The sequence below is a fragment of the Pseudoliparis swirei genome, chromosome 17 (assembly GCF_029220125.1).
Source record: "Pseudoliparis swirei isolate HS2019 ecotype Mariana Trench chromosome 17, NWPU_hadal_v1, whole genome shotgun sequence".
NCBI lineage: Eukaryota > Metazoa > Chordata > Actinopteri > Perciformes > Liparidae > Pseudoliparis > Pseudoliparis swirei.
The window spans coordinates 11,834,661-11,859,868 of NC_079404.1; the positions used below are offsets into that span (position 1 = coordinate 11,834,661).

Consider the following 25,208-nt stretch of genomic DNA (forward strand, 5'->3'; position numbering starts at 1 on the left):
TCTGAAAATAATTTAAAGGCCTAAATAAAACATGAAATAACTTCAAAGAATAGATTATATTCAGGCAAATATAACTTAACAGAAATACTGATACATGCTGATTTAATTTAATGTGAAGTTAAAGGGAACGTGTTCATTTTCTTTTTAGAAGTTCAGTTATTCAAAATGTAACCATTTCAGGAGGCTGCATAGAGTTTCTGTTTACGAAGAGGACCAGAATGAGTGATTAAAAGCAATGCAACAGATTTTAGGGGGTGGCAACTGATAGCAATCAACCTTGAAGTCTACTACAAAAAAGACTTTTTCAGGGCTGATCATATGAGTCGCCTTCCTCCCCTGAGAAAGGGGTCGGTCGAGGTCTCTCGTCACAGAGCAGTTTAGCGTGGTGAGATGGTTGAGTGCTAGGACTTCATTAAGCCCCTCTATTGTTAACATCTGGGTTCAGAAGAATGGCTCTTTCTCTGGTAAATGTTGCCCTGAGTTAACAAGGGATTTTATTACACCATGCAGTTGACATTGGCAGCAGTGGCACGTCTGGCAATGGAAACCCTTCAACTGTTTAGGTCACAAGAGATCAATCAAAGCAGCCTGTTTCCCTGACGCCTTCCATTCTTAATGAAACAGGGAGTTGAATGTGTATCTTATCTTTTAGAACCAAGATATAAAACATCAACTCAAAGACTTTTTAATAAATACAGGTAAAATGCTTCCGCAGAGAAGAAAGCACTCCATTCTTATCCTGTTTAATAAATGAATTAACACTGCGGCTGTACACACTCTTCTTCCCTTTTTGTATCGTTTTGCTATGGCCTGCACCTGTATATCGCTAAAATGAATTCACATATTGTAACATTCATCCAAATGCACTAATCTCCGATATTGCTCCATTTGCCACTTTGCTACACACCATTTCCTCTCTCTCAGTCTCCATCCCCCCATCCCCCTCTGTTTTGATCCCCTCCCTCATACAGTAGGGATGTGGCTGCCATGGCAACTGCTGAATCATCGTCTGCAGCCGTCCTCTAACTCCATCTCCCCATGCAGCCAGGCCCTCCATCATCGGTAGGCCTCTGCATTAGCATATTCGCTTCCATTTGCTATATTGGTAGCAGCAGTCCGTGCTGGTCTTGGAGGACACGGAGGTGCAGCAGGCTGAAGAGCAGCCATTCGGATGGGCAACGTACCCACCACAGTGAAACACTGCCTGAGCTATGAGCAACTCATCCAGGACTACCCGTGGCTGAAACGCTGGCTGCTGGAGGAGAAGGTGGGCGTTGTTTTTCTTGTTTCTCAGCTGCTGCACATGCTCTGCCACATGACCGAGAGGATGCACAGCGGCCAGCCTCAGATGACTCCGCTTATATGCGGCAGTGCATGCTGCTTATGTAATGTCCTCTTCAATCTACATTTTGCTTTACGTTTACATATTGTTTAAGGATGCATCATCCTAAATGAGATATTGCACAATATATGTATGACGAAGGATGCAGGCTAGATGCTTGTGTTTTTTTTGCGTTGTGTAACTCTATTAGGCTGTCTCAACATGATTATTTAATATGAATTTAACAAGAATACTAGGCTATTTGTGTATTGCAAGTGTAAAAACAGACTGCCCTTAGTGGTTATTTCCATTCAAATACCACTGATCACATACTAAGTTTGTATTAATTTAAATATAGACTAATATTAACAATACAATCAAATCAGTCAAAAAAAAATCTTCGCTTCAGCTTTTTAACCTCTTATAGCATACATAAGTATTATGGGCTGCACATTTCTTAAATGCCTGAGTCTGAGCCAAAAAGCTGTTCTGACTCATCAAACCCTTTAGTCTTTGTTTTCAATAAGTACAAGCCACATGTTTTTAAAATTGTACTCGGAAAGCATCAAAGATAAATGTACTGTGCAGTATTACTGAAGCAGCAGTACGCTGCATTTTATCTGATTTGTTGGAGTTAATTATATATATATATATATATATATATATATATATATATATATATATATATATATAACATTCTGTTGGGTAGTTTAATCTATGACAACAAATTCATAGTTTACAAATAAATACTGTGGATTAAAAAATGAAACATTTTAAGTGAATTTAAACTACTCCATACAAGTAGCTTATCGGAGCAGCTTATACGCGCACAGCTCCTGTTAGCCGCCTCTCACGCCTCGTGAAGATGGTGAAGACCTGCAAGCGTAACACAAGACATGTGTTTCAGAAGTTGGGGACAACGGAGGCAAAGGAAGCGTCAGTATTCGACTCGCATGCGTCAGGTAGCCGGGAAAATGAGTCCAACAGAGTGCTAATGCTGCTCCACGTGCGCTCGGCGTGGAGGAAGACCCCGCGTGTCGCGGCCATTGCAGCTCCACAAGCTAACCTAGCTGCCCGGTGCATTAGCTCGTTTGGTTTCGACGGTCCCGAGTCGACCAAAAGCGACCAGATAACGTTGGAGCAGCAGTTTGAGTCAGCTTTTTAAAGAAGCTAACGTAAGCCTTATACATTTATACAATCTTAAATATCTGTTAGGAACCCATGTTTAAACCCAATGCGGATGCTTCTCTACAAATACAGGTGCAGACCAGGAAAATACCCTGATTCCTAGTCTCTACTGTGTGGTTTGTCTGGAGTTACCCTCACCGTCTGTCCCAGTGCTCCCTCGATGAGACTTATCTGGAGTCTGCATCCTAATTTCACGACAAGCTTGAGTTTTGGTTCTAGGGTTCCATCTTGCTTTGATGCAGACAGTTATTCATGTTAAAAACATGTCTTTGTGCATCTCTTGCCAACAGTATGACTGACTGCTTGTTTTCCTCTTATTCTCTTCTCCCTATCCTCTTTGATATTGTTCCAGACTATTACTGGACATGAGTATCCAGAGTTTGTTAAAATAGTTGAAGTTGGACCGAGAGATGGACTTCAAAATGAAAAGGTACAACTGTAATTTTAGTCAAAGATTGTACTTATATTCATAAATATGCACCCTAGTTTGTATTACTATGCACGATCATCCCGGGAAACCACCAGTTTTCGAACATGAAACAATAACATATGGGCTGTGTGCCATAATTGCCAGGAGCACATGTTTCACATTTTCTTTGAAATTGAATAGGAAAGATGACACGACTTCTGGCTTAGTATAATGTGCTTAGCGTGTCACTGCTTCATCTTTTATTTATTGCACACATGCAGTTTTACAGATTGTAGTAGAAGCAGGGATAATTTTTTGACAATGTGTTATAAGAAAACAATTATATTTTGAGAAACCTCAAAGTATTCAGCAAGTGCAAGACCGATATCAATGTGATTGGCAAGCAGCGGAGCAACAATATACTTGTTGTACCTCCCATCTTGAGAATCAAATCCAGAAAGAGCAGTTTCAGTTTCATTGTTCCCCAGGAAATTGTTCCGACAGAGGTGAAAATCCAGCTGATAGACATGCTTTCAGGAACAGGCCTGCCTGTGATCGAGGCCACCAGCTTTGTCTCTTCAAAGTGGGTACCGCAGGTAATAACTCTTCTTTGTGCACAGCAAAAGAGTGCTGAGTGATTTATTAGGCTCTCTTTCTTGTCTGCATATCTACTGAGGAAACTCTGCTCCTCTGGCATCCTTGTTGGACCCACAAATGTGTTGGGAAAGAGTATTTTAAGATCCCCTTCATATAGTTGCCCTCTCATTCCACGTCATAAATTCTACCACCATTTAATTCCTAAAAATTAACAAACATTAACCATTTTGAAGCCCTTATACCTAGCGAGATATGTGAAATGAAAAAGTAATTCTGTCCATTATGGAATGTCTGCTGCTCAAGCTTGTGAAAACATTTGTGCAGGATGATGTATTCTCAGGTGACGTGACAAGTTTATTTTTCTACATCATACGTTTCCCCCCCTTGATTTAGATGGCAGACCACACTGATGTCCTCCGAGGAATCCAGAGAGAACCTCATGTTCGGTACCCTGTTTTGACACCTAACATGCAAGGCTTTCAGAATGCTGTAAGCATTCATTTTCTTTTCAGTGTTATGATTTCTGCTGCTATGAATCCGCTATTTACCCATGCTTGTCAATTTGAGTTAACTGTTAGCATTACATTAGGTTTTTCTCCAGATAATTCCTGCACTTGCAAAACAGCTTTACAAGTACCATTTTTCTCTCCTGTTTTAAGGTTGCAGCTGGTGCTACTGAAGTGGCGGTGTTTGGGTCAGCGTCTGAAACCTTCAGTAAAAAAAATATTAACTGCTCTATTGATGAAAGCATGCTACGGTTTGAGGAAGTCATTAAAGCTGCCAAAGAGCGACACATTCCAGTCCGTGGGTTAGTATTCTGGATATAAATTGTCCCTTATGAGTGAAAAAACACATACACATTTTGCTTTTACTCCAAGTGAAAACACTGTTGAAAGAACTACAGTTTCCATATGAAGGAGAAAACACACAATTTACTACATCAGACTTCTAGATGTTCACCAGGTTATATACAGTATATGCTTTAGTGAATGACAAATAAGGATGAACATTAAAACAAACTAAACAGGAGAGGTTACAAATTCTGAAGACATTTGGGACAAAAAGATGAACAGACAAAATAACAAAACACATCAGACTTAATCTTCTTCCTTTCAGGAATACAGAAACCACAACGCCAGAATAATCAGCAGCTTGAAGTTCTCCATGTTACTGAGAATTGTTGTTTTATCCACAGTTCTTCAGTTTTTTATAGTTCTTCAAATGTTATCAAAAGTTAGATAAACGCATTTAAAATGCTCACAAACATCCTCTTTCAGATATGTTTCGTGTGCCCTTGGTTGCCCCCACGAGGGACACATTGAACCTTCCAAAGTCTCCCAGGTGAGATGCATGTTTTACATTCTTATTACTCTTTGATCTTTACGGAAACTTTCAGTCGAGAAAATATTATTGAAACATAATCACATATACAAAATCCAGTTTTTCTATACACGTGCACTAGAACATTACTTTGGTTGATGTTCTTTTCTTGGATGATTTCCTGTTCATGAAGGAATTTTAACATACTTTCACTATTTTTTAGGTGGCAAAGAGGTTGTATGAAATGGGATGCTACGAGATTTCATTGGGGGACACCATCGGCATTGGTACACCAGGTTCCATGTTTAAGATGCTGCAGAGTATGATGAGCGAAGTGCCGACCAGCGCTCTGGCAGTTCACTGCCATGACACGTACGGACAAGCGCTGCCCAACATCCTGACTGCACTTCAGGTAAGAACTCAACAAGTAGAGTGTGAAGAGTAGTCTCAAAACCACTACTACTATTACTACTACTACTACTACTACTACTACTACTTATGACCACTGATTTATAATGTCATGATCATTATTATTACTATAATCAGTAACAGATAAGCAGTGTGCATATATAATACTGTGGTAGTAGAAGTACTGGTGAAAAAAAGATTTGTAATTTTTAAGTCAACAAACTATTTTGTCAAAAATACAAGACTTCAGCCAAACTACCATTTACTGTATTTTGCAAAAAACAAGCAACTTATTAAGCAACGACTATACCTTCATAGTAATTTAAGAACTTTTATTGTGGAAAGAATGATCGTAAAAACTAAGATGAACGCACCCAAAAATGTCCCTTTTTGAGATGTATTTAAAGACTCAAGTATGCAGAGAGTGATCTCATTTACGAGAGGGCCCTCAGACACAAAAGACATAAACATCAACAATGAAAGCAAAATAACAATACATACAAATAAATAAGAGCTTAACCCGAAACACAGATTAATAACCATCCATCTTTCTAAACGAAATTGCGGTAAAGGTGTACAAGGTGCTGCTCTCACTGCCTTACTAATCGATCAAGGCGAACAGCATTCCTGGGAATTCTTAAAATGAAGGAAAACGTCTCCAAGACTGCCCCAAAAGTTGGGTGGGGGGACCTGTGAATTCTGGGAAATGCAGAGGAAGGGGTTTGAAAATTCTACATCTCTGCAAATTTTGTGAAGTAATGTTGGATCTCGAAAAAAAAGGAGAGAAAAAAATTGCTGGTCCCCCTAAAGAAAAGGAAGACATGAGCTCTGATGATTTTGGGAGGACGAACGGGAATCACACCACTTTTGTAAAGAAAAGTATGAAAAGACATCCTGATCTTTGTGTGAGAGATGTGAAAACTACTCATACTTTCTTTTGTAGAGGGCTTACACATACTGGCACTGTCAGAGGAGGAGGCCCATTTACCTCCAGATCCTCTTGATCCACGCGTTCCCTTATGTCGAGTTGTTTGACAGCTTTACTTTCTGCAGTGGCTTGGCGGGCACCGTCTGGGTATCTTCTCCTTCACATGCACATCTTTCCCCTTATGATGATTATGACCACTATTCTACAGAACTACAAGCCGATTATGGATAAATGCCCAGCTTTGACATAAATCAATGTTCTACTCGTGATGACATGAAGAGGAACAACCAGATGTGTAAGAAAATTAGAGGTGATGATTTGTGTTCCAGGATATCTTTCAACTTCCTTAAGGAATGGGTTGTAGAGATCACACATTTTCTCTGAGGTTTAAATCATTATTCCTGCTTGGGATAATCCTTCAAGCTGTTCTCAATCCATCTCTTTAAAAACATGTTGGGGCACAAATTACAGAACTATCAAAGACATCGTATTTTCTTCATTCCTATGAGTAATGAGACAGAAATCAGGCAAAATAAAGTTAATTTATCATCAAAATGTTTGATTTGACTGATGGCCATTTATTCTGTCCAATACTTGATCAGTTTAAAATCAGATCAAGTATTTTAGAGATAACACATACAAGTGTTCATCTAATATAAATCAGAAAATGCTGTTGAGATTTTCTTCTTCCCTAAATATTTTAATTTTAAGTGAGGCGTAAAACAACGTATCACTGTCCAAATGTTTATGAAACTGACTGTAAACCAGAATCCGGTCTGAGCTTTAATGACAACATTTCAGTTTACGACATTGTGAATGTATCCTCTGTTTTGTGGAGTATCAAGAATGCACAAAACAAATGTGCAGATCACAATGAACACACAGAAACACAGGAACCCTCAGTCAACAAGGCAGAGGGGCATTAAGAAACATGATCTCTGCCTCCCCACAAAGCAAGATGATTCACAAACTGCCCCCTAAAAAACTGAATCTAAATGAACAGAAGATATTTCCAATGGGCCCTCTGTCAACATGTGTTGTAGTAAAGGAAAAGAAGAAAAAGTGTGGACTATTACAGTAATAATCTCTGTTTCTATACACAGCTCACAAAAAAGTAATTAGGTTGTAAATCCCTGTGGAGGAGCTCTTGTCGGGGTGTTATTCAAAGATTGGCTGGTAGCGAGTATAAAATTAACAGAAAGCCACACATAAAACGGAGGTAACGCAGATATGGCTGTATCGGTTCTCTGGAGCACATTGTCATGGCAGAGGAGGAAGCTCATTGGGGGCTGGGTGGGTCAACAGATGTGAGGGGGTCAGCACAAAGGCTCACCTATTCAGTGTCTGTTGGACAAAGCAACTGGGAGCTAGGTGGATAGAAGGGCCCTGGGGGGCTCCTAACTCATCTGTCGCTTGGCTGTTGAACGCTCTGACAATGCTGTGCTTAAAGGCCAGTGGAAAATGATCCCTTTCTTCGCTCGCTGCCGAGCACGTGATGAATGGCGCTGCAGCTGCAGACCCAACTCGAGAAACTTTGATAGCACTTTTAAATGGCTCATGTGCAGAAGACAATTATGAGCTGTGCCTTTTTACTGTGTGTAAATTACCTCATAATTACTGTGGTGATGTCTTTATAACACATACTTATTTTTAAGACCTGGAGACATTTAATTAATAGAAGAAAAAGCACCTTATTGTTGATACGGGCAAATACGATAATGAGTAGCTGGTGTTTTCCAGTAACTAACTGTTCTCTTACTGCGTTCCTGTCAACTAAATATATACGATATGAATACATGGCAGTTCATACTATTGTAACCTGACACTCGCAAATACTTCTTGCACCAAAACATTTCTCGATACAATCCTAAAACATGATTCCTCTCTGTCGGGACACAAAACACCGTCAATCATTGAAAGTATTTAGAATCGCGAATGGTTTGACTTGTGATCATGCTTTTCTCATGATTATCAACCGTGCTATTCTGTGACCCCGCAGCAACAGCGTGCTGAAGAACAGACAATCAACAATGGCCATGTGTGAAGTAGGAATTATTACACAAATATTCCTTGAGTGCGAAAGCACAGGGGGACGGTTAAATTCCTTCAGATCATATTTAGAATGATTCATCACAGCTGCCCCGTGGCCACAAAATAATAGCAGCCGGGGAGATGTTGCCTACCATTCGCTCACCCATAAACAAGATGGAAATGAAAGATTTTATCATAGCTTTTCATTAGTGTGCCAGAAGTCCACACCACCAACTGGGAGAGAAATGAATTCCCCTAGCGCTGTCAGCCCTGAGTCACCTCTTTTGTTCTTAATAAAGACATTCCTTCGTCTTTGTACCTTTTTCTTTTTTCATTTTTTTTCAGGAGGTCCGGGGGTGGGGGGGGGGCTTTGTTACAAACCTACTCCTGGTGGGTCACACAATGACAACGTATGTACTTGGATTTCACAGGCTTGGCAAGAAAACTATTTATTCCTACCTGCAATGTTGGTGTTTTGTGTACGGCTGAGGAAGACGCTCTAAACTGTTTGTGCTCACACTTGAGCTGTCTGCGAGCGAGAAGCTAAACCATGATGGCTGTGCAAGGTCAAGGACTTTGTTTTACTAACAGGAAGTAGTACAAGATAACTCTATGTCGTTTTTCCTTGATTTATTGTTGGCAGATGTTGATATGATGTACCTTTATTACAACAGTATCATAGTATGACTCTCGTTATGGTTGCCACTGTTTGAAATCCCACTTAATCAAATCCAATAAGTTCACACTCAAATGTAAGTAGTTTAAATAAACAATCCAAATTCTATTAAATTAAAATATACATTTTATTTATAGAATAAACTAGCAGTAAAAATAACACAATGCAACTGCAGACTATTACAGTTTTACAGTAAAGGGAATAATGGTGTTCAAGCTTTACTTTATTTATTTATGTGTCACGGTTCAACACAAATTAATGTATATAATGTCGAATTGATCTTAAGTCCAATTTTTTCACCTGCGTCTCTTAACCCTTGTGTTGCCTTCGGGTCAATTTGACCCGATTCAATGTTTCACCCTCCTGTCGCCTTCGGGTCAATATGACCCGATTCAATGTTTAACCCTCCTGTTACCTTTATATTTACTAACATATTTTACCCTTGAGGTCAATATGACCCCAGCTATTAAAATCTCCAGAAAATTATTAGAATTAATATTGTTTTCCAAGTTTAAGTGTGAGGTACTTTATGTTTGTTTGTTGACTCCCGAAAGAACACCGACATTAAACATTGAATCGGGTCAAATTGACCCGAAGGCATCAGGAGGGTTAAATATTGAATCGGGTCAAAATGACCCGAAGGCAACACAAGGGTTAAGCCGGTTTGTGTAATACATCAAAAGAAAAATTGTAAGATTTAAAGAAAAAGCATACAAAACGACATCAAAGTGTGCATGAAGCAAAGCAACACACATCCCCTTCTGGTATTTTGTTAAAGTATTTAAATTGACAATGGGTGCAACAGGTGCATTCAACATAGTCGGTGTTTATGGCAATTTGTAGTTTTGTAATTTCTTGAATCGATTGTCGCTCTAACCAAATTAATTTCCTTTTTTGGGATAATTAAGTATAATATGCTTTGATTTGATAATGTTCTTTTACTTTTTACTGACTGCACTTTCCTATAATAAGACTGATCGTGGTTATTGGTTGTTCTGCTTTCATGGAGCCAGGTAATCCATGAAGAGTTTGGTATGGATGGTGAATGATGTGATTAGACAGTAAAAATGTAATTTATTTATTCTATGTACGTTTGTTTTGTATTTCTCCGAGCTGCCCTCTAATATCCAGTTGTAAGCTCATTTATGTGTTCCTGGAAAGAGGGGATATATGTGTCAGCAGAGGATCTGTGACAGTTTCTTTCAGCTTCTCCGTTCATGTAGCCGTGGGTTAAGCATCAACGCTTCGTATCTGTCAGTGAATGCACGCTCTCTCTCTCTCTCTCTCTCGCTGACGCAGTTGTAAAACCAAAAATGGGAGCGTGTCCATCTTCAGCCTCGTCCACTCGGAGTGTACAATGTCAACAAGCTTATCCCAAATCATGCGAGTTAGAAAATGCACTGTGTCTTTACCCAGGAATGTATTGTTTTTATATGGCCGCAGCTCACACAATATGGCTTTTTAACACCGATCGCACATCTGGCTTGTGGGCAGTGTGAACCGAACTGAGCGTTGGCAAGCTTGAGCGGCTGACCACCAATTCCTGCACGATTAGTGTCCAGAGCAACAGGGCCCGCTGCTGAAAGGTCTGTTTTGTTCCTCTGAAACAGTATGCTGAGGACCCCTGGCCTTACACGGTTAGCAGCTGAAAGTGAGAGGATTGGCACGGTAGATAACAACTCTGTGTTTATACTACATACAAAAAATTCTGCCTTGTACAATATCCTGCTCTGGCCTTACCCAAGGTCTGGAAATCTTGTGCTCTGCACACACCGGAGTAGATCTCCTCCTCCTTCCACCCCACCTCCTCCTCCTCTTCCCCTGCCAACACAAACAGCAATTATGGCTGGCTCAGACGGCCCCTGAAAGAAGTAGGTTCTTGTCTGGAGGAAAAGCAACCAATTAGCAGCATTGTTCGAGAAAGGCAATATAGATTCTTTTAATTTAGCTGGCTTGGTTCTGCTCCATTGGGTTGACAGTCCTTTATGACCCAATGCCACTGAGGGGATCTGTGTGCTCATTTTGTCTCACTGTGGGATCCTGTGACATCTGGCTTTGCCACGCAAGCTGGAAGACCATCTTTCATATTCTCACGGCGATCCGTGGGACATGTGGAAAACATCCCCGATACCTGAGGCCGTAATGATTGAACAACTGGAGGTCTGCCTTCATAATTTTTTGGTGTGAAAACTTAACCAAGAATAGTTGCACTCAGGATAGGATAGACACTTAGGCTACATGGCAAGAATTGCCATTTGTATCGCTAGGTGTTTTGTGAAATCAGAGATAGGCCTATTCTAAAATATATCTAGCAGTGAAAGAGAAAAAATGCATTAGAGTCTCCCACAAAATCAAACGGCTGATTGTAAGCAGCCAATGAGCCGAACACGCCAACAACCTTAATATGAATCTCTTGCAGGCACCACCACGAGAGGACAGAAACAGTTTTAACAAAGGTGAAAATAGTTATAACAATTTTGATTATTTTTAAATTCTGATTTATATTCATGTGTCATGTAATGCAATGATTCCTGTGTTGTTGGCGTGGTGTAAGAGGACAATGCGGCGAGAAAGTAAATCTGCATGGTTAGTGCTGTAAAAACACGAGTAACCCGGAGAATCAGAAACGTATGAACTATTCTGTTCAGACAGAGCCGTAATTATGCTCGTGGTGTAAACTGACAAAGAGGATGACTAAGCCAGGCTGCGGGACATTCTGTGCCCACTCATCCTCGGGACATAAGCCCACAGTTCTCCTGAACAGCTGTGATACACGACCGCAGCCCGGGCAGAACATGCTGCAGCGGGCAGAACAATCCAACAGAACAAGGATCTTTGTTCCTTCAGTTCACCTGTGTGGAGGCGCTGAACGTCTCTGCTGTGTGTCCTCTGCAGATGGGGGTCTGTGTGGTGGATTCTGCGGTAGCCGGCCTGGGAGGCTGCCCATACGCTCAGGGGTCATCGGGCAATGTTTCCACAGAGGATGTGCTCTACATGCTTCATGGCATGGGCATTGAAACTGTAAGTATGTCTTCACAGCGCACTTTGTATTTAATGTCTCTATAATCTCAACAGCTCAACCTAACTCAACAGTCTTTCACTGCATATTTACATAAACAGATCGCTCTGCAAACACAGTGCCCTGTCCATGTTTATTTTATAACATCAGTGGTTTTACACAACTTGCACAAGCCTACAGTGTCGCATGCCCCGGTTCAGGGGCAATTTGTACAACAATCCTTACCCCTGCTGGTGGGATATTTTCACTACACTTAACTTTTCTATCACCTGTTGTAAAACATTCATTTACATGTGTGAACAGCCTGCCTATAAGCTGACAATTTGTCATCAGGCAAAGTCACCATGAAGACATTTCATTTTTACTGATGTACAATACTTTTCTTTGTAGGGTGTGAACCTTACCAAAGTTATAGAGGCTGGAGACTTCATCTGCAATGCTTTAGGTCGCGAGAGCAGCTCCAGGGTTGCCCAGGCAAGAGGCAGAACACTGCGATGTGTTTCCTGAAAGGAAAGTAGTTAGATGTTTGACCCCCGTTCAAGTGCTTCCCTTGTTGTTGCTGCCTTCAGATGCTGCCTATGCTTTTGAAGTTGAAGTACATTGATCCTCGTATTAATCTCAAGAAAGATCTAAACAACTTTGTATTTTGTGTTCCCAAATCCGCCCTTTTAAGTTCAGTTCCCTTCCTTTCTATTTTCACATTTTTTGTTTAGTACTTGAAGGCTGGATTACTCAAGGGACCATTCTGATCAACTGAATTGTCCAGTTTTTTGTGTGATATTTAATTTGGCTTATGTTTTTCTCTGTATGGTTGGATACTCTAAAAGCTAGAAGAATATTTATTATGATGCTTTTCTTGCAAAGCTTTATTATTAGTTTCTATTTCGAAACTTTATGATATTGTTTTGACTCGGACAAATAAACCCAGTTGGTCAGTCACTTTACTTACTTTGTGTAGCTCAGTGGCCCTAAAGTAATGCCATAATATGAATTTAGTCTATTTTGACAACTCGCTTTTGAACTCTGTTAATAAACAGAGAAGACTAACAGCAAACAGAAAAAATGTTCTTCCTCTTTGTGAAAAATGCATATCTCTTTATGCACTTTACTCCTCTGAAACATCTTTTTAGCTCTTCCTTCCATGATCAGATCCCGTATGAATAGCAAAAAAAAAAAAAAGACACCTTTCAGACTACCACAAAAAGAACTATTAAAGCCGTCTCAGAACAGTGTTTGCCCTCAGGTTTGCCAAAGATCATTTGAAAAGCTTTTATCATTCCATAAGCTTCTCTCCAGGTGGATCCTTTGTGTGAGTCTGTTTATATCTTATAGATCATGTTTGATCATGTTTTACAGAAAGCATTCGGTAAAACATGATCAAATATGAACAATGAAATGCAATGTGACATTTAAAGATGAATGAAATGTAATCAAGCATGATGAGGAATAATAAATGGGGTATGCATTGTGTCATTAATTGGCTTTTCATGTCTCAATACGCTGGAGGATTGTGATGATCTAAATAAATCAAAAATGATGTATGAATGTCTTTGTCCAGCTCATCAGGATTCGGTTTATTCCTTTTGTTTCTCTCTTTTAGTTTTCAGGCACCTGATCCCATCAATTATTTAGTCCAATTAAAATGTCAGAGTGAAAGCTGGTTGGATTCTGGATGACCCACGGGTTTAACAAAAATGTCACTCGAATGAACAGACGTGAGAGCGAACTGGCACATTTTCATACTTGTATTAACATTTGATAATAATCTCCAAGTGTTCCTCTTCATCAGGCTTGCATAGAATTATGCATTCAAGTGCCGTCTGGCATGCTCACAGATATGATCTGGGAGAAGAGCTGCTCGTCGACGAATGGAAATCACGATGCAGATATCCAATAATGAGCACGCTTGTGAAGGAGTCAACATGTTGTCATTTCATCAAAGTGTGTTTCCTTTCTGCTGGGAAGGTTGTTTAAAAGTCCTTGCACATTTTTGTCATAGCCTGGGGATTAGCATTAAATTACTGCAGGTGTGTTGACATCGTGGCTCAAGCAGATAAACAGGAAGGAGCTTCATAAGTGGTAAATGTTGGAGGCCTGATTCATATCAATATACAATTGATGCCTTTGCACAGCCTGCATACTACGCCAAGTGATCGTGGGGAGAGAGCATGCCATGCAGGCGTGCAGGCACTTGAGAAAAAAACATGTATTTCTTTTTTTTTTTATGCTTAAAGCTGAAAAAAAAAAAAAACATCGCAGAACTTTATCCTGTGGAATGAAGGCGAGGCGACCAGCAAAGATCTCTGCGCTGAAAAACCCTCCCAGTAAAACTGGTTTGAGAGGACGAACAGAGGCCAGAGAGACGTTGAGAGAGACTAGAAGCCCTGAGGGAAGACGAGGTTCCTCTTCTCGTACCAGAGGTCAACCCGAAGAGAGATGGTGGAAAAGATGAGCACGGCAGATGAGTCTACAAAGACAACTGTTCATTGATCATTAGAACAGCAAAAAGCTTGAGGCTGTCTGGAAGGCAACAATTTTACTAAGCAGAACACAAGAAGGAGAAATAGAATCCCCCTTCGATGTCCATCCATCTCCTCCTCTCCTGTATGTACATCTCCATCTTCATGGTTGACTTCAGCAATGGGCTGGCCTTCTTCCTGTGTGCAGAGCATGTGATAAAGTCACACTCGTCCTCCGGTGCAGCTTCCTCTCAGTCGAGACAATGAATCCTGTCAACTGCACCTCTCTTCTTCTAAATGGGATTAGTTTATCAGCTTAAAAAATAAAACGTTATCAAAATTGTCGGGGGGGGGGGGACATAAATGATGATGTCTTATGCTGTTTATTACGATGAGTTCTGCCTCCCTCTGAGTCATTTCTTTCATTTATTTGGGAAGTAAAATGTTTTTGACAAGAAAATGTTTCTCCAGCAGAATGAGAAAAGGCCCAAAGTTATATTGTTTAGTCCAAAACTCCACGCGTTCTGTTCTTTCAAACAATTCTTTCTTCAAAATAAATGAGTAGTTTATTTCAGACTGTTCTGCATTGTTTCCCAACTCTTCATTTATGACCTGGAGAAAGTTAACCAGATTGTATTATCATCCCACCTATTTGTAAAAACTCTCTATTGTTTGATATTATTTCATTAAGTTATATAAATGTTTTTAATTATTTATATACAATTCCATTACTCACAACATATTTTGTTCAGTTAAAAAAAACATCATGGCACCAGACGAGAAATAAGAAGTTGAATCATTTGCCCACTGGTTTTCATTTGTAAACGAAACATTGGAAAGATTAAAGAGTTCTTCAGAAGAAGGAAGAGGGGGTGGGTGGGATCCGTCCCGTCCCCTGTGATAATTAAGGGTCAGCAGAAGATCAGAACAGCCAGCTAAACTCCGTTCTCACACGCGGTCAGCCTAGAAAAGAACACTTTTCGAATATGATGTTGTTTTCAGTATTTGTTGTGTGCTGTGATTGCGATGTTTATATGGTTTATTGTCTATATGAGTTCCTCATTTGGGAGTTGTTAATAAAGTTTTCTTGTGTGATCTTTCCTTCAAAAAGCTGCTTTTCGGACCGTGCATCAAAACACATCATGTCACCTCAGAAATGATGCAGCAAGTCTTGAGAGTGAAGTTTATTCTGAAGAAGAAAGAAAAGTACCGATGACATGTGCAACATTTATACCTAACAATGTAGTTTTTTATCAACCCTCTTAAATAGATTTATTTTTTAGCTGAATTCACAATGATTAGGCCTCCTTTCAACATTGTCATCTGTTACCAAGACCAACTGTTATATCTTACAATTCTACAATTATTAAGTATCTGTGTATGATATATTCATTATTTAACAGATGAATGAGCATCAGAGAATAACAACACAGTTACTTTTCTGCGGATGGTGAAATTTGATTTTGTCTTTTCTTCTCAACATCCTACAAGACAAAAACAACAACACATGAAAGTAAAAATGAATTAGTTGTATAATCATTAGACATTAGAAAGACAGGACTTTTTTAATGTTGATGTATCACTTACCATATTTTACTGGCAACGGCCAGAGGTATTAATACAACAACTCCAACGAGTAGCATAGATACAAAAGCATACATTAGATAATCTGAAATACAAAACATATATTCAACATTCAATATGTTAAAAACAGTATTATTATTAATCCATCCTTGACTGTACATCTGATACCCAGCAGACATTGGGTGTGAGGCGGGTTGCACCTTGGTATGCAGACAAGTCCAGGCCAATAGTTTTGATCATTTGAAATAAAATTTGAACCTGAAAGTTTAAGTGTTGATCTTGAACTACAATATGTATTCGAAGTAAAAATAAGTGGATACAAAGCTTTTGGGGGTTAAATATATTTTTGATTCAGTTCTGGAATTCTTTTGAATAAAATATGTTTTAATTTTTCAGTTGCACATTTATATTTTCAAATTTCAAACTTATTTAAACAATGTTGGGATTCAAGTCTTTTTACAGCTTCAAATCTTTTTTACTTTCAGGTTGTATTTTTTTCGTTCCAGACGTGTGTGTGTGTGTGTGTGTGTGTGGGGGGGGGGGGGGGGGGGGGTGGTATCAACTATACAGCGGCGTGGTATCATGAGTGACAGCATAACAAAGAAGAGGACCTGCCTCAACAACGTTGCCTTCAGGAAGTATAGGTTCAGCAATAATTATGACTTTAGCAAACTGTTGTAAACTCGGCACGAAACGCAGTGTAAGAGCAATTAACTATGCCAGCCAATCACAGAGACACGAAGAGACAGTCAACACGTTTGGATTCTCCAATTAATGAAACCAACCTGATTGATTTCTTGGATTTCATTGGACAAGTTTCACAGGCAGTCTGTAAAGTACTGAATTTCAAATGTAAATTTACCATGTGACCACGTGGGACCTTGCTCAGATTCATCATGTTTAGGAGGTTCAGTAGGACCACTGCTGCTTTTCCAAGGTGTCACTGGAATACACACACATACTTTAAAATGTTTCCAAGAAACAAAGTGTAACTAAATACAACAATGTAAATTAAAATCCATACTCACTGAAATGTGATCTGTTATGAAGCACATCGTGAATCATGTTGCACGACAGCAGATCGTCATTGCGCATCCTTTTGCATGCACACGGATAGTGCAGTGCTGTGCCCAAAGTGGCCAAAAAGGCAATTTTACATTCTGACTCTTCACCACGGATGAAAGCCGGATCCATCCGGGTGATACATTCATCATGTTGTAGGTCACTGTCGCTGCAGTGGGCTTCTTCGGGACTCCAGCATTTCGCTCGGAAGGTTTTCAAAAGGTCTCTAGTGAAACAAAAACAAAGCATGCTTATGTGTTTTGCTGGGGGCTTTACTTTATACGTTTTTAGGGATAATGCTACAAGTGTATGCATCATCATACATTATCTTCCACACCCTGCTGTAGCCCATTATTTCAGTACTGATCCCACATTAAATAGGCTGTGGGGAAATGCAAAACAGAGCCTCTTCAATGGCACTGCTGGTATGAAGATTGTCAATGTGATATTTGATCTTTATTAAAATGCAAATGGGAGATGTGCCTTTAAATATCTACTGTGACTCCTGTCAAAGCATCCGGTAACGTCAAGGGTGGAAGTAAAGAATCACATTTACTGTTGTTACTGCAACAAAGTTGTGTTTTGTGTAGATTTGACTTTTTCTTGAGTACTATTTATGACGTGGCACTATAAATGTCCAGATGTCCGGAAATCATAAGTTAGAGATGTGTCCACCGCCTGAGGGCTAACGAAGTCATATAAAGGAGCATGTGGCGTGGTGTTATCGTTATTGTAAATTAACATAGATAGGTTAAAATAGAAGGTTCTATGTACACTACCGTTCAAAAGTTTGGGGTCACTTAGAAATGTCTTTATTTTTCAAAGAAAAGCACTGTTTTTTCAATAAAGATAACATTAATCAAAAATACACTCTATACATTGTTAATGTGGTAAATAACTATTCTAGGTGGAAACGTCTGGTTTCTAATGAAATATCTCCAGAGGTGTATCGAGGCCCATTTCCATCAACGATCACTCCAGTGTTCTAATGGTACATTGTGTTTGCTAATCGCCTTAGAAGACTAATATCTGATTAGAAAACCCTTGTGCAATTATGTTAGCACAGCTGAAAACAGTTATGCTGGTGATATAAGCTATACAACTGGCCTTCCTTTGAGCTTGAAGTTTGAAGAACAAAATTAATTCTTCAAATATTAATCATTATTTCTAACCTTGTCAATGTCTTGACTATATGTTCTATGAAATGTTCAATTCATTTGATAAATAAAAGTGAGTTTTCATGGAAGACACGAAATTGTCTGGATGACCCCAAACTTTTGAACGGTAGTGTATATTAATTAAGGCTGTATTTCATGCTCCGTCCTGTCAGCACGATAAGTGGCACGCGCACGGTGTTCGTTACCTGTACAGTCGGGACCTGATGTGTCTGTGCTAGCATGCTAAATGCTAAATGCTGAACGTTCCAGGCGAGAGAGTAAACAACCACTTTGCTGGAACACGAGTATCTGCAGCCGCTGTTGCAATTATATTGTTTCTATGAGATGTTCAGGCGTCGTTATTCCCATAGCTGCTTTTATTTATTGCCAATCATTTTTTGTTTTGTTGCCTGAGTGTTTCATCTCTTCTGATCAATTCTTGTGACGCCATACTGAGACTGGCAGTTGACTCCAGAGTGCCTGTCTGCTGGTCTAAGATACTGTTGCTTATGTCAATTGTACGTTTTGTAAGTAATATAATGCCTTCTTCTGTCTATGATTTAACAGCGTTAATACCAGCTAACCACGCCCCTTTTAAAATATCAAACAGTGACATTTGCGGAACATTTGAAGTGACCTAATTGTTACTTTGAGTGAAATCCATATAAAGTAGCAATACTTTTACATGAGTGCAATGTTCTAATACTATTTCCACCTTTGGTTGATGGGCTCTGAGCCATTCATGAGTTCACTTGTAATGTGTTACTTACCGGCCACACTAGCGGTCAGTCCATCACTTTGGTCCAGACCTTTACAATCGATGGTCTTCTGGACTGAATAAACTCAACAAGCGCCTCTGAGATGAATTGTCATAACATTTTGTACAGTTGTGTGTTTCCTAGATGATGATTGACTCCCCTATCTTTTCTTCTTCGACCACCACAAAGTTTCCATTTGTTTTTAAATTGGCTAGAGCTTCATTTATTTCATAATAATACTTCCGTTATGATAATCGTGAGGTGGAATCTACTTCCACACTCCTTTTTGTATCTCCTGTCGTATTGTGTGTGTGTTAGACAAACCATAAATACAGACAGAAAAGCAACATACCTGCAGTTACTGTCCTCAACACACTGGTTTACTGTATCCTGGCAAATCCGGGTGTGGCCTCCACATGTACCGCTGTGCAGAGTGGTTGTCATTTTCAGACAGCTGTGATCTGAAGTGTCACACTCGCACATGACGAGCATCTCTGCAACATTGTGTGGCATGTTGCCAAAGAACTGCTGAGTCGCCTGCTGACAGCGGTCACGGTCGCACTGTGCCATGCAAGCCTGAAGGACGTCTGCGAGGTACCTGTTGCAAACTGCATCACTGACACAAACTCCTATTTGGTCCAAGCAGGATGCAGAATGATCGTATACTGCAAGAAGGAAAGTAGCGCGTGAGTTTTTAGATTACAGATACATGAAGCGGAATTGATCTCAAAATGGTCACAAATGTGATTCATTTTAGAACGATTTGTGTCAAATTTTGGCTATTCGCAAATGCGTGCTCAGACCACATGTTTAAATATTAAGCAATTTGAACAGGTGTAAAACTGTTTTACAAACGCACACATCACAACCTGTATAAATATTTTCCGTGCATATTCTTAACTTCAACTTTATAGATCTAACAATGTTTGCTTCGGGAAAAGCGTCCAGCATATACATATTTCAAAAAAAGTCTGCGCATGTTGAGGTTTTTAGGCTTTTTTCACTGTCTCAAGGTCCACACAATCCATAAATACATGCCTCATATACTTGCTTGTGCAAACTGGCACATCTGGGCTTTCCGTAATATCTGTGTAATTTCAAAGCGGGAAGGATGTTTTTATATATCGACAGAAAAGCCTTTGATTAGTTTACATTTTTCACATTTCTATTAAGATCGATGCGTATTTGTAGATACCCAAATATACGCACAAATCATTGAAGACATTCTATTTTTCATTTGTTTATCATGTAATACAGATTTGTGACCATTTCAAAGTCAAATATTCACTCCATGGAACTCGTTTTGTATTAATTGAATTGAGCACACCATTTGATCCTCTCACTACCAGTCGTGACAGTGGAATTGTTTTTCTTTTCAAATTGTGCGTTTTAGTTTGAAGATGGGTCGGGTCCGAGTCCAAACAATGGGGCGAAGGTGAAGTTGAATTATTGCAAATAGCAGAATCGGTTGTGATAATCTGTGCAGGGGCATAAATACACCTGACATTGTACTCCAAACCGCCTCAGCTGTCGGCGTCTTTAGGTACACAGTTTGCTGTGATGACACACACAGACTCACAAGGTGAAAACAATACTAGCGTCTCTCTAGTGCAGCTGTTAAATAATTACCGTAGCCTAATAAATCGCTCGACTGCCAGTCCATCACTGAGCTCCTCCTCTGCTTAGCGGCTAGAAGAAGAATAATTGGAAACATGATTATCTTTTGTCCAACAGATGCCTGTTAAAGCCAGTCTGTTGTTCATTCAGCAGCACAATAGTGTTCGTTCAAATAATACATCAGAACGCCTTTGGTAAACAAAAATGCAATTTCACCAATAAATGATTATCACGGAGACTACTGAGAATACTGCACCTGGCTTTTGGTGGCATTGTGTGGCCAGCGATTGTATAGAGTCACAACGCTCCTCCTCCCAGGCACACACACACCTGTGCAGAGACGGGAATTGGTCCAGTGCAGTCTGGATGGTCATGTTACAAACCGCTAAGCCTTTTATTTGGCACCCTTCATCTTGAATAACACAAACACAAGAAGGAGGCAGAAAAACAGGATTTTCCATAAGTGTATGACAGCTCATATATAACAGCTCATATAGTATTAATTAGTTTGTTTCTGATGGTTTCTCCTCTGATTTTACACGCAGACAACATAACATTCACAATCATTATATGATTCTAATGTCAAGACAAAGATATATTTGAAAGGCACTTGATGGCCCTATTTATTATCACCTATTAACTTATTGATACACACTTTGCTCCAGGCTATTGTCTCAGTTATTACATTTAAGCTGTACTCTAAGGAGTGCAATTCAATTAAGTAGCTTCATGTCCTGAGGCTCCTGAGGAAATTCTATTACTTTTATAATGGCACAAGAATTATGATAACACAATGTATCACTACCCTGCAGCAGAAGAGGTACATTGGAAATGTGTCACTTTTACCCTCACAGACACCCTGAGAGACAAATGCCTCTTCACTCCGCTTGCATAGATCGGACATGCAGGTGTCCACAGCAGCCACACAGTCAGAAGGTGGAGAAACATTGCTGAGACTAGAAATATGAGAAATCAAAATCCCTGAAATACAAACACATGACAATAATAAATGTATCATGAAAACAGATTTCTAAGTGAATATATTGCATTAAATATAGCTACATACTATTTAGATGTATGAAGTATGTTTTAAGTACAAGTTTAAACATCACTGATTGTAGACTCACTTTGGGTGACTACATTAGGCTTCTGGACATGCAGCTCTATTTAAGTCCTTAGTTTTAGGAACATTTCCTCGCAACACACAGCAACATTAAGATGAGTTGGTTTTACCGTAAAAAGTCACTTTAGTGACCGTTGACTCACCAAGTATGACCGCAGCTTCCAGATGTATACGTTGCATGGTAGCTGTTGTAAAGCTGTCAGTGGACAACTGGAGCTCTCCTGCAGCTGATCTGTGGCGTTGGTACTTGAGCTGGGAAACACCACCCACAGTCAACAGGGTGTAACACATTTACTGGAGGCAGCACTGTGCACATGCAATGAAGGCAGTGCAAGAATAAAACGGACCTTAAGAACAACAGAAACACATCTTTTATCGTGATGAAGTCATAGCGTGTGTTTTACTTGAATGTATCTAAAGCGCTTACTGTTCTAATCTCTTTCTAAGCGACTGACCATAACAGTGGACAATAAGGCAACTAAATAACCAGTAATTTCCCTGAAGAGCTAATGGAGACCATAAACTGCAACACGGGAGGGTGAATTATATTTTCCTTATTGTTGGAAACACAATTTCAATGAATGCTAATGTTTGCTGGATGAGTAAATAATATCAGGGTAGGGCTCAGAGCGTGTTTCTGTTGCTAACAAGTGGCCAACAATTTGCTAATTATTAATACAATTGTTAGTTTATTCACTTTGATTATTCTATGAAAATGAACTGGATGAAACTTATCAACTAGAGTGCACTTCTTGCTTACACTGTAAGACTTTCTCAAGAGTTTGGGAGTTATTATGAACGTGTTTGCTTTATTGATTTTCCTGAATCTCAGTTTCTCAGTTCGTGGAGGAAGATATCTCATTTAACCTCCGGTTAACCTGCCATTAACTACAACTCTACTGGTGCATTGATGGTGTTTTCCCATCTGCTATCTGTGTTTTAATGCGAGAATAGACTACAAGTAAGCGACAACAGAAGATAAACAATGTGGTGCAATTCATACTTTATTGGTGAAAGATGTGCAGACAGTGGGAGGAATAAAAAACGAATTAATACATTTTGAAAGCTCACTAAAACAATAACTCATTAATAAAAATCAAAAAATGGTCAAGTTGAGGACACATGATGGAAAGAGTGAGTGGAGCTTTAGCAAAGTTTCACTGGAGTTAATAAATAGGTAAATTAGTATATACATGCACACAAAAATGCATTGAACACCACAAAAAAAGAAAAAGACCTAATTTCAGTCGGCAAAATTATAACCGATCAAAACTTCAGTCCATAAGAACCGTTTCTTTCCGAGTGCAGCTGCCCTCATCAACAAGGCCCTCAATGTGTGCGATTGTCTTTATTTTGTCCAATCATGGTTCTTTAATTTTGCTGATAGCCAATCCTATCAACAGTCGGCGGTGGCATTGCTCAGCTCTTATGGAGCTTTGAAATCTTTAAACCATGAAGCATTTCGCAAGCAGTGTTGGGCAAGTTACTGAAAATTAGTAATTAGTTATAGTTACTAGTTACTTCTTTTAAAAGTAATTTAATTACTTTACTAGTTACTGTATATCAAAAGTAATTAGTTACTCGGGAAAGTAACTTTTAAGTTACTTTTATGTCTGCTTTTTTAATGTAATGAACAGTACTGAACAGTCAAACACAATAAACATATGTTGTAGACCTATTTATTGCAATCAACAGGGCAACAGGCCTTCAAATCAAGCAGTAGTACAAAAGTCCCTTTTAATACTTAACTTAATACAAAATAACTGTCAGTCATTTAACAGTGGTTTTTTTACATTAGGCCCAATGAAATAAAAGTGATTGGCCTACAGTATTAACACTAATTAAAAGAGAAAACAAAGGTGCCTTGAGGTGCTGCATATAATTGAGGGGGGGGGTGCTAGTGAGGCGTGTACATGCTGATCTGGAGTCAGTTTGGTAGGATTTGGGTATAAATATATTATTTCATTTAAAATATGGATTTTTATTTCAAGATATTCATGTAATTTGCATGCAAAATAGGTCTACCCGAACCAGCGGACAAAAAATTCAACCAGCGGCAAAAACCGCGGACCTGGCAACACTGGAAGTGGCTGTCAATCACAGTGTGGCACCGTGCGTGCTGGTCGAGGGGGCGTGCCTGTGATTGGCGGAGTAGAGGGGAGGCGGGGTTAACCTGTCGTAAAACGGAAGTTACGGGTGGTTGACGGGTACCGTTGTTGTTGATGTTCGAGCTGCTGAGCTGAGAGGAGCACGCTGTCTGTGTTTGTGAATGCCCAATAAAGGGAGGAATAATAACGTCGTCCCGTCTCCGTGTCATCAGTCCATAACGTCCGAGACGTTACAATATCATTGCGCCACCAAGGTCCTGCGATGTCAGATCAGAAGCAGCTAAAGTAGCCTAGCTTGTCTTCTTGTCTGCAAGTGTTCATTTTTCACAAAAGAGAGTAACGCGAGTAACGAACTCATTTAAATTTCAGTAACTGTAACTGCGTTAGTTGATTTAAAAAATACTTCGTTACACGCTCGTTACCGCTAAAAGTAGTGGAATTACAGGAATTACTCCCAACACTGTTCGCAAGCAATACAGTTAAAGTTGTGACACGCCCCGTTTCGTTATGTCTGTCATCAGTCCAAAGGTCAGAATGACTACTGCAACTCCCTCCTGGCTGGTCTACCTGCTAAGGCCATCCGACCTCTGCAGCTCATCCAGAATGCAGCAGCTCGACTGGTCTTCAGCCTCCCGAAATTCACCCACACCACTCCTCCGCTCTCTCCACTGGTTACCGGTGGCTGCCCGCATCCGCTTCAAAACATTGGTTCTGGCGTACCGTGCTCTGAACGGATCGGGCCCCGTCGACATCCGGGATATGGTCACACCGTACACCCCGGCGCGTTCGCTCCGCTCGGCAACAGCCAACCGACTTGTGACTCCTGCACCTCGAGCTAATCACTCTACATCCAGACTGTTTGCTGTCCTGGCTCCTCAGTGGTGGAACGAGCTCCCCACTGACACCAGGACAGCAGAAAGTCTCGACATCTTCCGCCGGAGACTGAAAACACACCTTTTCCGACTATATCTGGATTAAAACTCAGATTTGCACTTCAGTGGCACTTAAATAGCTCTTATTGTGGTACTTTTGTAGTTCGACTATGTTGAGGAAATGTTCATTCCTGTATTCTTGTTGTTCTTTGTTTATACTCTAGGTTGAAATGCACTTATTGTCAGTCGCTTTGGATAAAAGCGTCTGCTAAATGACATGTAATTAATGTAAAATGTATTTATATGGAAGATGTATGTGAAAGTATGTCTGTGTGTATGTATATATATGTGTATATATACATATATATATATATATATTTTTTTTCTTCTTCTTTATTTTACATATTTTCTGATTTATTTGATATTAATTTAGGATATGAATACATAAGCATTTTTCTTCTTCTACCTATACCTTTTCAGTCTTTCTGTTTTGTATATTATATAGAATAATATTGTATTTGATTGACTGAATAAAATACACAACAACAAAACACATGGTGTATGAAACTTC

General features: G+C 39.7%; 2 protein-coding genes across 3 annotated transcripts; one reads left to right on the forward strand and one right to left on the reverse strand.

Annotated features, from left to right (window-relative positions):
• Positions 1 to 1,093: 1,093 nt before the first annotated feature.
• hmgcll1 (3-hydroxymethyl-3-methylglutaryl-CoA lyase-like 1) lies at positions 1,094 to 13,446 on the forward strand. The gene is made up of 9 exons (XM_056435964.1): positions 1,094 to 1,267; positions 2,862 to 2,939; positions 3,407 to 3,514; positions 3,909 to 4,004; positions 4,175 to 4,323; positions 4,793 to 4,856; positions 5,059 to 5,247; positions 11,774 to 11,899; positions 12,288 to 13,446. The coding sequence occupies exons 1-9, from the start codon at positions 1,172 to 1,174 to the stop codon at positions 12,402 to 12,404; spliced, it is 1,023 nt and encodes a 340-aa protein (XP_056291939.1). The 5' UTR covers positions 1,094 to 1,171; the 3' UTR covers positions 12,405 to 13,446.
• Positions 13,447 to 15,563: 2,117 nt separating this feature from the next.
• Positions 15,564 to 21,872, reverse strand: gfral (GDNF family receptor alpha like). 2 transcript variants are annotated; one of them, XM_056435956.1, is made up of 9 exons: positions 21,801 to 21,872; positions 21,381 to 21,515; positions 20,791 to 20,940; positions 20,547 to 20,606; positions 19,270 to 19,582; positions 16,969 to 17,228; positions 16,803 to 16,883; positions 15,944 to 16,025; positions 15,564 to 15,840 (listed from the first exon to the last, which is right to left on the reverse strand). In XM_056435956.1, the coding sequence occupies exons 1-9, from the start codon at positions 21,835 to 21,837 to the stop codon at positions 15,771 to 15,773; spliced, it is 1,188 nt and encodes a 395-aa protein (XP_056291931.1). In that variant the 5' UTR covers positions 21,838 to 21,872; the 3' UTR covers positions 15,564 to 15,770. The 2 variants fall into 2 exon arrangements, with proteins under 2 accessions (XP_056291931.1, XP_056291930.1); XM_056435955.1 differs by having other exon boundaries at positions 20,791 to 20,946.
• Positions 21,873 to 25,208: the final 3,336 nt, after the last annotated feature.

Excerpts from the sequence above, each read along its gene's own strand:
- hmgcll1 (XM_056435964.1), top strand. The coding sequence starts at position 1,172 with ATGGGCAACGTACCCACCACAGTGAAACACTGCCTGAGCTATGAGCAA. Across the intron at positions 1,268-2,861 it reads GCTGGCTGCTGGAGGAGAAG|ACTATTACTGGACATGAGTA; the intron begins GTGGGCGTTGTT and ends ATATTGTTCCAG. Across the intron at positions 2,940-3,406 it reads ATGGACTTCAAAATGAAAAG|GAAATTGTTCCGACAGAGGT; the intron begins GTACAACTGTAA and ends ATTGTTCCCCAG.
- gfral (XM_056435955.1), bottom strand. The coding sequence starts at position 21,837 with ATGCAACGTATACATCTGGAAGCTGCGGTCATACTTG. Across the intron at positions 20,607-20,790 it reads ACAATGCCACCAAAAGCCAG|CCGCTAAGCAGAGGAGGAGC; the intron begins GTGCAGTATTCT and ends TTCTTCTTCTAG. Across the intron at positions 17,229-19,269 it reads GTTGAGGACAGTAACTGCAG|AGACCTTTTGAAAACCTTCC; the intron begins GTATGTTGCTTT and ends TTGTTTCACTAG.